This window comes from Ipomoea nil, unplaced genomic scaffold (genome assembly GCF_001879475.1).
Source record: "Ipomoea nil cultivar Tokyo-kokei standard unplaced genomic scaffold, Asagao_1.1 scaffold2957, whole genome shotgun sequence".
NCBI lineage: Eukaryota > Viridiplantae > Streptophyta > Magnoliopsida > Solanales > Convolvulaceae > Ipomoea > Ipomoea nil.
The window spans coordinates 3,537,538-3,553,205 of NW_017619385.1; the positions used below are offsets into that span (position 1 = coordinate 3,537,538).

At 39.1% G+C, this 15,668-nt stretch overlaps 1 protein-coding gene across 1 annotated transcript; it reads left to right on the forward strand.

Moving 5' to 3' along the window:
* Positions 1-6,536: 6,536 nt before the first annotated feature.
* On the forward strand, positions 6,537-11,581 carry LOC109162829 (D-aminoacyl-tRNA deacylase-like). Its single transcript, XM_019311528.1, has 10 exons — positions 6,537-6,804; positions 7,413-7,593; positions 7,710-7,852; positions 8,322-8,385; positions 8,622-8,674; positions 9,652-9,707; positions 10,125-10,199; positions 10,680-10,865; positions 11,197-11,319; positions 11,462-11,581. The coding sequence occupies exons 1-9, from the start codon at positions 6,568-6,570 to the stop codon at positions 11,282-11,284; spliced, it is 1,083 nt and encodes a 360-aa protein (XP_019167073.1). The 5' UTR covers positions 6,537-6,567; the 3' UTR covers positions 11,285-11,319; positions 11,462-11,581.
* The last annotated feature ends 4,087 nt before the right edge of the window (positions 11,582-15,668 follow it).

Sequence of the window (15,668 nt, forward strand, 5' to 3'; positions counted from 1 at the left end):
CTTTATTCTTGGTCATACATGTGTCCCCCCACGGCCCCATTGCCTTGCTTTCAACGTACGCCCCATGCATAACTAGAGCTTCCTGCCTTCCAATATACAAGATAAGTAGTGGCTGGGTGGGTTGGGGCGTGGGTTGCTTTATGGAGGGTGTAGGTTCAATACCCATTAGTAGTATTTCTATTAATATTTTGCTCCATGCTTCATTCTTCACCCCCCTTGAAACCCAATCGTTATACCGTGCACCACGGCGCACATAGCACTGTGCGCCCCGCCTCCCAAAACGACGTCGTTTTGTTAAGTTGTTAAAAAAAAAAAAAAAACAAAAAAAAAACCTCTGTTTCGAATGCACATAAATTCATAACAGAATACGCATAATTTAACATAATACATAATACACATAAACTCTTAACATAATACACATAAACTATAACATAATACACATAAACTTTTAACATAATACACATAAGCTCTTAACATAATACACATAAACTTTTAACATAATACACATAAACTCTTAACTGAATACACATAAACTCAAAAGACAATACACATAAACTTTTAACTGAATACACATAATGGGGTTTGGTTAACATAATACACATAAACTCTTAACTGAATACACATAAACTCATAACACAATACACATAAACTTTTAACTGAATACACATAATGAGGTTTGGTCTGTTCGGACAGGCGGAGTGACGTCAGCAAGAAACACGCGTGTTTTGTGTCTAGGCGCACATTACTATGTGCGCTGTGGTGCACGATATAAATTTCCCTTGAAACCCACTTTAGCCCCGGGGTCTCATGGCCCCATCACGAGTCCCCCACTTTATTTGGTTGTTTTTTACGGACAAAGAAAGTATAGATACTCCCAGACACTCTCGACCTTCTACAGGGTCTGGAAGGCACTCCCAGACACTCCCGATCTTCTACATGGTCTAAAGGTGTCCCTGTCGCCTTCCCTGCATGCGGTTCGTCAGGACAACTAATCTCTCACTCATACCCCACTCCTGACCTTCTACTTGGTCTGAAAGGTGTCCTTGCTGCCTTCCCGGCATGCAGTTCGTCAAGACAACTAATCTCTCACCTATACCCTACAAGAAAAATAAAGAGATTTTTGTCGTTCTCCCTCCGGGCGGGCTTATTGAGCCGCATTCCCTACATGCGGACCCGTTGGGCCGCCTTCCCTACGTGTTGGTCGATGAGCTTCTTTCCCTACTTGCATGCTCCTTTGGGCTGCCTTCTATGCATGCAGCCATGTATGATTCTATTTTTTTTTCTTTTTTTCCCTCTCTTTTTTCTTGAGGCGTGATGCCTCACTAGCCCGCCTTCCCTACTTGCGTGCCCATAAAAGATAATTCTCGGGCTCTTTCCCTATATGCGGGCTGATGAACCGCATTCCCTACATGTAGGCCTATTGATTATGTTTTTTTTTTCTCTCGTTCTTTTTTATTGAGGCGCGTTACCTCCTTGGGCCGCCTTCCTTGCTTGTAGGCCCACCACTGGAATTGAAATGGGTGAAAAACAATGAAGAAAGATAATAAAAAGTGTTTTTATTACCTTCTCGAGCTGCTTTCAAATCTAGCAATAAATTTTCTCCAAGCTTCCTACCGTGCTTTGCGAACCCAAGGTACAAAATGAAGCTGGAAATTGTTTTATTACCTCATCGAGTTACCTACCCAGCCTGCGTGCCCATTTGGGTACTATTGTTTACTATAGTGTCTCCTGTCTAAACTACAGAGCTTCCAACTCACGTCGGGACCACTTATCTTGTTTGCGGGTCCACTATCACGTATGTTTTTATTTTTTTGGCAGCTTGCTTAGCCTGCAACCCAGTAGAAATATATGTTAATATTTTTTTCAATGTAAAAATGTTTTTTCTTACTTCTCTGAGCTGCTTGCAAGCTCACCAAGGTGTTGCTATTTGGTCCAGGACCGTTACCTAGCCTGCGAGTCCTTAATGGTCGGGATACGGTCGATACTCTCATCGATGGGCTCTTCGTGAATGGGTTCAAGCTCCCTCCATGAACGGTTACCTCATATCGGCCCTAGTTGCGGCCTTGTGTCCCTTGCATTGGGGGGCCCCTCCTTAGAGGTGCCTTCATCCAGCTTGTGGAGTGCTGAGTCAGGTAATATGATTATTTGCTTGAGTGCTCGGGTCAACGGCCTGCAATCGAGCCAGGCGGGGATGCGCCTTCCACTACTATTGGGCAGCCCACTCGTAATGACGTTAGATATATCCTTGACTAAAGATTGGGCGCTAGGTCTGACTCCCTAGAGACCTAGGTTGGTTTCGCCGACGGTAGCGTATCCTCCGACGACTATATTACCAATTGGACCTCCCACATTCTTTGGGTGGAGAACTGACCCTCGCGAACCGGACCGACCCCGTCTTGCCTGCTAAGGCGTTCTTGTAAGCCCCAGGAATGTTCATTTTGTGACTCGGCCATTTTGGTGTATCTTGGTTTTGATTGCGTAAAGGGAACAAGGGTAAGACGGGTAGAAATTATGAACGTGTGCTTTTGTAGCGTTCTCCACAAACGGCGACACAACGCCAATGATGATTTTATCGAGACCGGATCCACCATAAACCGGGGGTAGGAAATACTAGTATTATTGATCGAGGCATTAGACCTAAAATGGTATATACAAAGCCCGAGATATTGGTCCAAATAATACAAGCTATAGCTCAAATAATAGACTAATACAAGCTATAGCTCAAATAGTAGACTATAAATAATGAGTTATACTACATGGACTCCCAATTCATACTCCCTAAATTTTACTCCTTGATGTGGCAGGCACTGATAGGCTACATTTTACATGTGGGACCCAATATAAGTGTCTACATCAAAATTTTGTGTGTGAGAGTAAAAGTTGGAAGTAGAGAATGAGAGTACATAAAGTATATTTTTCATAAATAATAATGTAGCTATTGGGAATCGAACCTTGGTGTATGGTTAAAGGTTATGACCACAAGCCACTAGATCAAGTGAGGGGATTTAGTGAACCACTAGATGATATCTTAAGAGGAATTAAGGGTGCCTTATATAGAGTAGAGGGCCCGGATGATTGACAAATATACGCCATTGGCTAGTCTTCATTCTTGGCCACACATGTGTACCTCCACTACCTTGCTTCCAGCGTACTTCACATGCATAACTAGAGCTTCCTGTCCTTAAATACATGGAATAAGTAATAACTTGATGGGTTGGAGTGTGTATTGCTTTAGGGAAGTTGCAGGTTCTATACTCCTTGGTGGTACTTATGTTATTTTTTGAATATCAAACAAATTTTATATCTATTAATCAATTATAAAGAGTCTAATGCAATTTATTCAAATCTAGTCATGCAAAATACATATTTGATTGTTTATGTTATTCTTGAATTTTGTTTTTTTTTTTTTTTGTTTTTTTTTTTTGTTTTTTTTTTTTTGAGTACTATCAACTCTATTACAATGTAGTATATTTTCAATATACTTTATTGATCTGTTGTAGCTCAAAGAGTCAATTCCCCACTACCGGGGTTCGATCTTGAATTTTGTTTTAAAATTTATAATTTGCATACCTATTTTTGAATAATTGATTTTTAGGGAGTATGTACCTAATAATTTATCGTGGCATCCTTGATTGGTCACGATATTCTTTTCAAAACTCATTTAGTCAAACCCACAACACAATCTTTCTAATATGATTTACCTCTCGACTATTACACATTAGCATACGATTTACTCATTACAAGCAGGGACGGAGCCAGGAATTTTGTTGAGGGTGGGGGGGGGGGGGGGGGGGGCGAAATAGGGACGGGGGATTCACAAATTTTTTTCAAAGGCGAAGCATTAAAATAAAAGAGATATTTAAAAATAAATAAATAAATTAAATAAGAAATATAGGTGTAAATATTATTGGATATGGGCGAAAAATAAAACAAATCGAAACTTTATAAAAATATTCATAACAAAATATGAAACATAATTAATTTGATAAAATAATTCAAATATTAAAAAACTATTAAAACGTGATTGTGTTAAAGTCATAGGGAAGGAGTCAAAAAACTATATATGATTCAAATGCCTAACCTTTATTATAACCAAATGCATGCTCTACCAACTAATCTAACTCATTTCTTATGAACAATTAACAGTTTTTATATACTAATACTAAAAAATGTACTATATATACATATATACATACAAAAATTATATATGAGGTAGGGGTAGGGGTAGGGGTAGAGGTAGGGGTAGGGATAGGGATAGGGTAGGCGTGGGGGTGGGGTGAGGGGGAGCAGCTGACCCCCCTGCCCCCCTTTGCCTCCGTCTATGATTATAAGTACGATTTACCTCTTATGTGTGATTTACGAGCTATTACATGTACCCCATGCAAATAATAGGAATGATACAAGATTTTTAGCTTCAAACTAATTGTTCCGCGAGGGTTAGTCAAGTCCAAGAGGATTCTACTATATTATTGTGATGTTACATTTATATGATTGGCACTCTTAGAAGTCATGTGGCTTCTATTCATTAGAAAATGAGCCTAGTGCATGTACAATTGTTGTAATTAGTTCTATACCTATGTACAATTTAATGCCATAAATTAATTTTGAATACAAGCCACCATTAATTTTGCATGTACTTCTATGATGTGAACATAGGTTATATGGAGTAACTAATTAGGCACTAAATGTAATAATTACAAAATAATAAAAATAAAAGGTTTGGACCCAAAAAGTAAATTAAATTTTATTTACATATTGCACAAATATATGTATCTATCAAATACTACTAATTAACTAAATTGATTGGCGTGAGTGATCATACACTCTCATTTCTTAAGAGAAATTAATATGACCAACACTGACTGTTCTATGAGAGTTTTAATCAAACTTCATTTGAGATAAGGCAAAAACTTGTGTGAGACCGTATCACGGATCCTTATCCGTGAGACTAGTCGGGTCAAGATGAAATGTAATACTTATACTAGATTACTAGCAAATATAATACTAAATTGGGAATAAAATATTTATTATTTATATGAAAAAATGTAATACTTTCACATATTGATGTAAAAGTATTACATTTTTCATAATATATATATATATATATATATATATATATATATTTTATAAATAACAAGCACTTGCCAACATTACTTATAAGGAAAAATATAATATTTTTGATGAAAAAAGTAATACTTTTACATCAAAATATAAAAGTATTACATTTGTCACCAAAAGTATTACGTTTTTCCTTATAAGTAACAAATACTGTTGATGTGGTAAATTCTACTGGGTACACATATTCGTATGTCTTATGAAGTAATAAATTTGGATATAACGGCTCGGGCGTAATACGACCGAAGGTCTGAGGTTCTCGAGCCTTTCAGTAGTCTCGTGAGAGAGCCCAAAGTTCTCTTTACAAGCAATTAGTGGGGTATTTATAGGAGATAGGATGGGACATATGCCGGGAGGACGACATATGCGCCACGTGTCCTCCATGCACTCGGTGGTCTCGACGGTTATGGGGAAGGTGTCCACGTGTCTAATAACATCTGTCTAGCCAATAGCTATCGAACTTGGTTATCTATAGACATCTTTAAAGGCTTATAGTACGGGTTCGGGGCCCCGAGCGACCTTCCAGGTCGGAACTGAGCATAAAAAGCCAAGAGCAGAAGCTCACTAAGCCAATTGGTGGCCTAACTCCCAGGTCGGGTCGATCGAGTGCTCTTCTTAGGTCGGATCAGAGCAATAAGGGTCCTCTACTACTTATAGATTCGGATCCGAGCAGGCGTATAATACATACGGGGTCGGTATGCCGGGGTATATTTCCTATCAACTTTATTCTTAATTAGTATTACATTTTTCAGTATAAGTATTAAATTTGCATATTGACCAGACTCGACCCGTCTCACGAATAATGATATGTGAGACTGTCACACTTGTGTGCGACTCTTGAGATAAATATTTTAGTGCATGTTAAAAATATAAACAAAATAAATTTTAAATTGCTATGACTTATGAGCAATAACAATTTATACTTTCCCTATAGAGTTTTTTGCACTTTTGGTCCCACGACTACAGTGGCACTATTAGAATTGATCCACGACTTTCAAACCTTGTTATTTTAGTCCACGACTATTGTTTTTTTTTTTTTTTGGCAAAAATGGTCCTTCCGTTCACTTTTCCGTCAAAATTTCACTGGAGGAAAATTTCTTCAGTTTTAGGACTAAAATTGCTAAATTTTTCTAGTACGAAAAGTGCAGAATATGCTTTTATATAAAGTGTATTGCAAACCTGGAGTATTGATGTTGTTATTGCAAGCGAAATTTCAAATTTAGCCCTCTTAAAAATGAAGAAAATTTCTTTCGATGGAATTTTGACAAAAAAGTGGCCGGAAAGACCATTTTTGCCAAAAAACCAATAATCGTGAACTAAAATTGCAAGATTTGAAAGTTGTAGATCAATTGACACTATAGTCGTGGGACCAAAAGTGCAAAAAACTCTTTCCCTATAGGCAATAGTCACTAGTCAGCAATTACCAAACCCAATCCTAGAGTTGAAAAGAAAATGAGTGTGGGGGCGCTGCGAAGCCTCTTAATCCGTATCCTTAGTCCGCGCGCAGTAGCACTCTCAAGAACACGGTCGACTAGCTGTAAAGCCAGCAGAAGCATTCCTATTTCTCCGGCGCCGGCTAGTAGAGGAATGGTGACTTTGGTGGTTGCCACCACCACCGACCCGGCATCCATTGGCCCTGCCTCCGCCCTCTTGGCCATGCCCGGTTGGCACCCAGGACCGTCTATCCAGGTTTCTTTTCTCTTCTTAACCACGTTTATTTTTTCTGTATATTCACTTTTCTATTTGAAAGCATTTCATTTACTTTCATTAGAGAAGGTGAAAATAGGGAAAAGATGAAATTTTGTTAACTGGGTTGTCTCAACTCTCAATAATGACTATCTGTAAGATGGAATTCTAGTATTTTACTAATGTGGAAGTGTAATTTAATAATGGGAAAATTACACTTTTCGTTCTATATGGTAGTTGTAGAATTCGTAGCTATTTGTTGGTCGTCATCACTTTTCGTGCCTAAGCTATAATTGATGTGCTCACTTTTCGTACTTAAGCTATACTAACGTTTCAAATTTCATCCCTAATATTTTATTAGTAAAAGAACGGAATTTGCATCCTCAATTATAGCTTAGGAACGAAAACCGAGCACGATCAACAGGGACGAATTCTACAATTACCTTATAACTTAGGGACGAAATTATTCAAAAATATCTGCTTCTTTGTTAAGTTAGATTCATGTGGAGGTAAAAGGTAGAATCTTTTTATTCAGGCTGACTGAGACTCTAGGAGGGTGGGTGTTTTCAATGTTTCTTAATGCTGCTTATAGATTTTATGTATTTCTTTAGGATATGTCAAGTTTTGTGAATAAAGAAGTGAGGCTGTTGAAACATGATAAAAGCATTGTGAGGGAGGATGACTTAGATAAGCGTTGGGAGGAGGCAACAGGGGAGGAAGTTGATGAGGTTATATTTCTTAGCAAGCATACTGCAGCCTCAAACTGCCCTGCACTCACGGTCCATCCCATTGGTACAAACATCTTTCTTACATTTGGTCTGTTTGTCAATCGTGTGGAAATGAAAGAACTGGATTAGCTCATTGTTGATTTCAGAGTATTGGTGGGTTTTGTGTTCACTGAAATTTAGGTGTGCCTCACTTGAGGGAAGGGGAGAAACCACTGGCAGGTGGGAAGCCTGGATGGGCTGCACCACCTAATCCACGAATAGGGCCATGGTTGAGGCTGTTAAAGACTATTGCCGCTTCACATAATCTTACACCTGAATTTGAGGTAATATTTTTCTCTGGAGTGAGCTTTTTCTCATTTTATCTTTTCAAGAATAGCTGGTGTGTCCGCATGGGCAGCTCAAGTGGTCATAGAGGTGAAAGTTTGAAAGAATGACTAGGGATCGAGTCTCACCAGGGCAATGTGGGAGCAACCTCTCAAAGTGAGGGCGGCTCCTTGTGCGCAGTAAGCAAAGGTCTAGCCTCTGTGGTTCATGTTCAGTTGAGTTACCATGATTTACATCTTCCCAGATGCTCTGTCGGGCCGGGGTGTGGGGGGCCCTTAGGGTTGGGGTTCAACCTTTTGGAAAGAAGAATGGCTGGTGTATATTAATGACTATTCTATCCACTTTTTAAAAATAACTAAGTTTCCTTCTTGTATTGCATTATGGCATTTGTCATTTCGATTTCACTCAGCAGTTGTACTAATGGATATATGTAATGGAACCCTTCTGCGTTGCAATTTCTTGGAATAGGTCACGTTGGAAGTTACACATCATGGTCCTGTAACCAGTTCCCCGACTATGTTTGTAGAGATAGGTAATAGTTATTTTTGTCAAATGCTATCATGCAGCATTAAATCTCGGGTTTTAATACAGCATCTTAAATCTTTTATTCTTTGTCTTAATTAATATGCCGATTCTTAAGGCTGAGAGGAATGGTATTCTAAACTATTTTCTTCTTGTTTTCCTTTGATTTATAGTAATGTGTTGTTGAGAGAGCAAGAGAGAGAACCTTAAATCCGTTCGATCTGAATCTGTCTTCTATTTCTGTAGGCAGTACAGAAGAATATTGGAAGAGGCAGGATGCTGCACAAGCCATTGCTTTAGTTCGGTACCTTTTATAAGAGAATATATGTCTATGACTTGCACTTATTTTTCCATCTGTGTTTAAAATGAATCAAGTCTTCGTTACTACTTTCATTTGGTTGGGTAGAATCAACAGGACAGAGGGACTAAGCAATTCATCGTTGATTTTTTTTTTTTTTTTTTTTTTAATTTTGGTGTAAACCACGAGGTGTTCCGAGTCTTTCTCCGTCCGTCCTTTACGGTTTGGGTCCACCCAACTAATCCTCGTTCGCTCCGGGAGGCATGTGAGCAGGCCCAATTGTTGATTTGAATCAAATTGTTGCTTTATTTGTTGCTTCTTTTGGGGGGTTGTATATATACCCTTCTTTTTGTTTTAATTTCACATTGTCTTTCTTTTGGGTGGAGTATGAAGTGCATAATGACCATGCATTCTCTTTTTCTTTTCTTTTAAGCAAAAGTTATATATACCAAAACTATTTGACAGTTTCCACATTTGGTCTCTAACTATTAATTTTTTCACATTTGGTTTCACAACTTTTAAAATCTTGCCATATTTGGTCTTCTGGCCTAATTTTCGGTCACCAGTGACCAGATTTTAATTGAAAAATGTCATAAATTGACAACTTTGTCCATCAAGATAAGTCACTTGATTATTATGCACTCATGTTCAATAACATAGAGAAACAAATTTGGTCACTAGTGACCAGAAATTAGGCTGGAGGACCAAATGCAAAAAGGTTTTAAAAGTCGTGGGACTAAATGCGAAAATGGTCCAATAGTCGTAGGACCAAAAGTGAAAAACTCCTTTAACTTATGCCATCAACTAACTTCTCGGGCTTATTGGGTCAAGCAACGTCCCTTTTTTTTAACTGGTTATTTTCATAGACCATCAAGTTGGAAATAATTTCTTCAAAATGTAGAATATCAGCTGGTAGAAAGTGATGTTATTTATCTCTTCTTCTTTTTACTACCCTTTTTGTTAATTCAATTTTAACAGCTAGTTTGGCAAGGGCTGGGCCTTGGAGGTGGAGCTGCAGTGGGCAATTGGAGCAGGTCAAACTTCCTTCTAAGATTTAAGTTCTTAATCCGAAATCTAGATTGAAAAGTTGCTTAAGGTGATAGACTCACTCTTTCTATTTGGATGTGTTATACATGTCCATGAAGGGATAATTTGTCAAGGTTTAGTGTCGAGGATGAAGTTATACTTCCTCATGTATTCATGTTTGGGAGTGTTAAGAGTCCCACATTGAAAATATAAGAGAGAATATATGGGTTTATAAGATCATGGGTTAGACTAGCTAATTGGTTGAATTCAGTCTTTTAGTACCATTATAAATAAGAATAGGGTGGGGTGGGAGAGAACCAAGGAAAATTTTTAAAAATGAGTTTTTGAAAGCTAATGCAGTGTCCACATATCTCTCCTGGATTTCTTTTCCTTTTCTCATTTACTCTTTTAATCACATGATGCAGGAATAACAGCCAAAATAAAGTCCTTTTAGGAATTGGTGGTGGACATTATGCACCTCGGCATATGGATATAATTCTGTAAGTCTACAGATTCATGCTATTCTTGTACTGAAGGTTACAAATTCGACTCCCAGCGGGAGTAGCCTATTGGCCTTCTTGGTTTGAGCCCGTCAGCTATGGGCAACCTAGGCTGGTTGTCTTTTGTTGGCTAGGGTCACAAGGTGGGATTTATCCCGTGTGCACCCTCGGGTACTGGTTGTGGGTTTCCCTTGTCACCCAAAAAATTCCAAATGCTAGAGAAACTTTAGAGATTGTATATATGTTTTAGATAAAATTATAGTACTCTCATGTTAACCAACAGTCCAACATATATTGCCCGTTTGTGGCTGATCTCTTTGATAGAAAGCAAGGCATTTTACCATGAATTCCTTCTGTCATTTTAAATGTCAAGTATTATGTGAGAATATGTTGCTGTAATAGATTGGATTTTGAGTGCACTTCTATTTGTATGTGTCGATTTTAAACATAAACGAAATAAACAAGACATTAAAATTTCAGGAAAAATGATGTTTGGGTAGGGCATCTGCTCTCAGGATATTCATTGCCAATGGATGATCCAGGTCAATCTAAGGCACAGAACTCGGAGAGCGTGGGCGGGACCTGGAGACAAGCAATTAGAGTTGCATTCGAGGCTACAAAAGCGGCCTTTCCATGTGGAGAAGTGTTGGCACACCTTGACCACAAGTATGTTATTTCTCGCTATTAAGAGTCTTACATTGATAAAATAAGAGAGAACGTATGGGTTTATAAGGCCATGAGTTAGACTAGCTAATTAGTTGGACTCAAATCTTTTAGTGTGGTTTAACCCATGTGCATTATAGCCCAATTGGACATGGTATCAGAGCATATTCATTCCACTAAGAACATAAGAAAGCACTGAAAGCACGGTTTCTAGTTTGTAATTATTCTTAGTATTACGATATAGTCGTGCTTACCAAACATCAGGCACAAAGCTTTTTTTTTTTTGCATTACGGTTCATGAAATAATTTGCTTGGGTCTCTATGATTGATGCAGGAGTTTCAAAAGTTGGCAGAGAAATGCCATTTTGGGGTTCTTAACAGAGCAAAACATACAGGTTGGAAAGCCAGGCGACTTCTGCTGATCAACATTCCTGCTATGGAGTAGAGTTTATACTTAGTCTGCTTAGAGCTGTCAAAATGGGCTAGCCCGATCCATACAGGCTGGCCCGTCACGGGTTAAAAACCTCCAATCCGGCGCGTCTAAAAAACGGGTTAAACAGGCCCAATTCGGTGGGTTAAGCCCGTTTTAACAGCTCTAAGTCTGCTTAGTTGTTTCATGTAGCTGGGGAATCTAAATCAAAGAGCCTCTCTAAAAATCACATTGTATTTCACTATAGATTCTAGAGTCACACATTTAATGGAGAACATGTTTGAAATATTGATACCAAACTTGGGTATATAAATATATATGAGTGCCAATCATGTAAATGTATATTTAGATGAAATATAGTTCCCTCAATTAAAAAAATATTACATTACATACTATATTTTAATATATAATTAAGGAAAAACATATAAATTTTAATTTATATATACTATGATTCGAAGGATAATGATGTTTTAATTATAATCATAGCTTGCACTATTTTTTTTTAATAATAAAGTATTAGTTTATATTTATATTTGGAATAAGGGTTAAATAGGACACTCAACTGGTGCAATTCAACCCAAAGAAGGAGGAGCTTCCCAAATCATGCATGAAGGAGTAACTCTGCACACGGACACTTCCTTCGTTTCGGAGGAGCAACCGGCTGGATGCGGAGGTGTCATGCGTAACTAGATTGGTGATTGGATCAAAAGCTTCAGCTGCATGACAAGAGTTAGCAATGCAACAGAAGGGGAGCTATGAGCGATCTATCTCGGCCTAAAATTGGCCTGGGAGCTTGGGCAGAAAAAGATAAATGTCTTCACGGACTCACAGCAAGCGGTGCACTGGCTCACCGGGGAAACTGAACCCCTAGGTTACTGCGGGGATTTGGTCAGATGGTGCAAAGAATGGCTTAAAAAGATTGGATAGTTGTCATCTTACACACACCGCGTGAGAACAACACTGTGGCGAACGGACTCGCAAAGATGGCCTCAAGAAGCTTCCGTGACTGGATCGATTTCAATAGACCGCCCGAGTGTATTACAGAGTTCTTGAGTACGGACCGGGTGCGCTATGCTATAAACACCCAGACTTAGCAAGTGGTGCACTGGCTCACCGGCGAAACTGAACCCCTAGGTTACTGCGGGTATTTGGTCAGATGGTGCAAAGAATGGCTTAAAAAAGATTGGATAGTTGTCATCTTACACACACCGCGTGAGAACAACACTGTGGCGAACGGACTCGCAAAGATGGCCCCAAGAAGCTTCTGTGACTGGATCGATTTCAATAGACCGCCCGAGTGTATTACAGAGTTCTTGAGTACGGACCGGGTGCGCTATGCTATAGACACCCGGACTTAGCCTTGCTGGGTTTCCCCCACCCCTTTACCCCAAAAAACTGGTGCAATTCAACCCAAAAGTGACATGTTTACCTAAAAACATTCTGACATGGTGGTTACTGAATTTAAAAACATTTTTTAAATAATTTTAAATAAATATTTAAAAAAAAAAAAAACTCCTTCGTCTCTACCAGAGACAAAGGTGGCTTCGTCTTAGGCCGTCTTCATGGCCGGGGAGACGGCCCAAGACGAAGCTGCTCCTTTGTCTGATCTCCGCTGGAGACGAAGTTGCAGGCAACTAACTCTCAGGCCGTCTCCCCGGCCATGGAGACAACCTGAGACGAAGGTGGCTTCGTCTCAGGTAGGGGTGTGCAAAAACCGACCCACCCGAATTACCCGACCGACTCGAACCCGTTTAAGCTCTATTTGGGGCAATCCGAACCCGAACAGCATGAACCGAACCGATGGTACGAAAATAAGCCGGTTTGGAGGAGGCGGGTTGGGGCTTATAAATTCCCCCCCGAACCCGTCCGATTACCCGAATTAGGGTAAGGGTTCGTTTACCCTAAGGTATACGACGTCGTCCTAGCGATGTATATATGTGTTGCGTTCGATGGAAACCCTAGCCATTCCACTCATTTGCGCAGCTTTCTCTTCTTTCTTCTGACCTCTGAGAACTCTCTGGAAACCTAGCCATTCCACTCGTTCTCTCGTGAGTTTCTTCTCCAGTTCTCTGATTCTGTGAGAGTGTGAGACGCTGAGTTCTCTCGTTCTCTCTGAGTTTCTTCTAGAGACTGAGAGTGATATTGTTCAGTGGAAGTTGAGAGTGTGAGTCTCCGGTGGAAGCTAGGTAATATTGTTCGGTGGAAGCCCTATTCTGGACGACCGGTGTCCGGTGGCCGGTGCGGTGGATTGTAGAGTGCTGTCATTGTCTAACGAATTTGAAGCCCTTTGTTCTCGGGGGTTTGATTTGGAGAAACGAAGTAATCTCTAAACCCTAATCTTAGACTTACTTAGATTATACTCTTATATGTTGTGATACTTTGGTGTTAGTTGTGATTGTATGATTCTGATGACTGTGACACTGTGAATCTGTTGAGAAGTTCCGGATTCTGATGTCACTTGTCCCTTAGTTGTGAATTTTTGATCCTTTGATTAGGGTTTCTATGATTATGTCATTTATGTGGACTGTGACAATGTGAATCTGTTGAGAAGTTCTGGATTCTGATGTCACTTGTCCCTTAGTTGTGAATTTTTGATCATTTGATTAGGGTTTCTATGATTATGTCATTTATGTGGACTGTGACAATGTGAATCTGTTGAGAAGTTCTGGATTCTGATGTCACTTGTCCCTTAGTTGTGAATTTTTGATCCTTTGATTAGGGTTTCTATGATTATGTCATTTATGTGGACTGTGACAATGTGAATCTGTTGAGAAGTTCTGGATTCTGATGTCACTTGTCCCTTAGTTGTGAATTTTTGATCCTTTGATTAGGGTTTCTATGATTATGTCATTTATGTGGACTGTGACAATGTGAATCTGTTGAGAAGTTCTGGATTCTGATGTCACTTGTCCCTTAGTTGTGAATTTTTGATCCTTTGATTTGGGTTTCTATGAGTATGTGGATTGTGATTGTATGATTTGTCTGTATTGTTTGTGGAAGCCCCTAAGTCCCTAACCCAGTAACCCCTGTTGAGTGTTGGCTGTTGGATGTTGCCTGTGTTGGTGAAAATGGTGGATTGGTGGAAACCCCAATTGTAACTACCAACTCTTAAATCCAGTAAAATGATGAGAAAGTGTTCAGGCTAACAGGTTCCTGATTACTGGATTTCTTTGTCACTTTGTGTGATTTATGTGATACTGTGATTGTATCACTGTATGCCTGTATAGATTATAACTTATAAGTTATAAGTTTATGGATGTATGACCCTTAATAGTTAATTCCTTAAAGTCCCAACTATGAAATTTAGAAAAATGATGAAGTTAAGAGGTGCCTGTCTTCTGATTCTGGATTTCTCTATTTCTCTCAGTTGTATGTGACTATTTGAATATCTGTACTTGTTCAATATGTTTCCCACTGAGTAGTGACCACTATACTGATGGTATTCCATTTACTTAGATGGAAAATATCACAGAGTCTGGAAGTCAACCTTCTAAATCTTCAATTGATGGGTCTATAGTGGTGGAAGGCCAAACTGTTAACACAAATAATCAACAGAATGTGCAACCTACTACTGCAGTTCCTGAGAAGAAGAGGAAGATTGTTGAGTCCAGATCTCCAGTGTGGGATCATTATGAAAAAATTAAGGATAGTACTGGTGTTACTATCAAAGGCAAGTGTATATATTGTGCCAAAATATATCAATGTCAGTCTAAAAAGCATGGTACTACCTCCTTGAGAAACCACATGCTTAGCTGTCTGAAAAACCCTCACTCTAAAGACACTAGACAATCACTGTTAACCTTTCAAGCTATTACAAATTCTGATGCATCTCCTGCTACTGTTGGTGAGTTAGGAACTTGGGTCTTTAACCAGGAAGCTATTAGGAGGGCCTTGGTTGAAATGATTATAATTGATGAACTGCCTTTTAGATTTGTGGAGGGTCCAGGGTTTAGGAAGTTCATTCTGGTGGCTTGTCCTAGGTTTAAGATTCCATCTAGATGGACAATTAGTAGGGACATCAATCTGATTTATGAAGAGGAAAGATTGAAGTTGAAATGTGTTTTTAGGGGGAACACTCAAAGAGTCAGTATTACAACTGACACTTGGACTTCTATTCAGAGAATTAACTACATGGTAGTGACTGCCCATTTTATAGATGAAGAGTGGAAGCTTAACAAGAAGATTATCTCATTTGTCCCTATTACATCACATAAGGGTGAGGCTGTAGCAAAAGTCCTTGAAACTTGTTTGCTTGATTGGGGGATTAGGAATGTGTATAGTATAACTGTAGACAATGCTTCATCTAATGACACTGCTATAGGTTTTTTAAAAAAGAAATTGATGTCTTAGGGAACATCTACTGTGAAGGGCAAGTA

What these genes read in the sequence shown, in the direction of transcription:
- LOC109162829 (XM_019311528.1), top strand. Translation starts at nt 6,568, where the DNA reads ATGAGTGTGGGGGCGCTGCGAAGCCTCTTAATCCGTATCCTTAGTCCG. An exon ending in ACCCAGGACCGTCTATCCAG is followed by an intron (nt 6,805 to 7,412) that starts GTTTCTTTTCTC and finishes GTATTTCTTTAG; the next exon opens with GATATGTCAAGTTTTGTGAA. An exon ending in TTGGCACACCTTGACCACAA is followed by an intron (nt 10,866 to 11,196) that starts GTATGTTATTTC and finishes TGATTGATGCAG; the next exon opens with GAGTTTCAAAAGTTGGCAGA.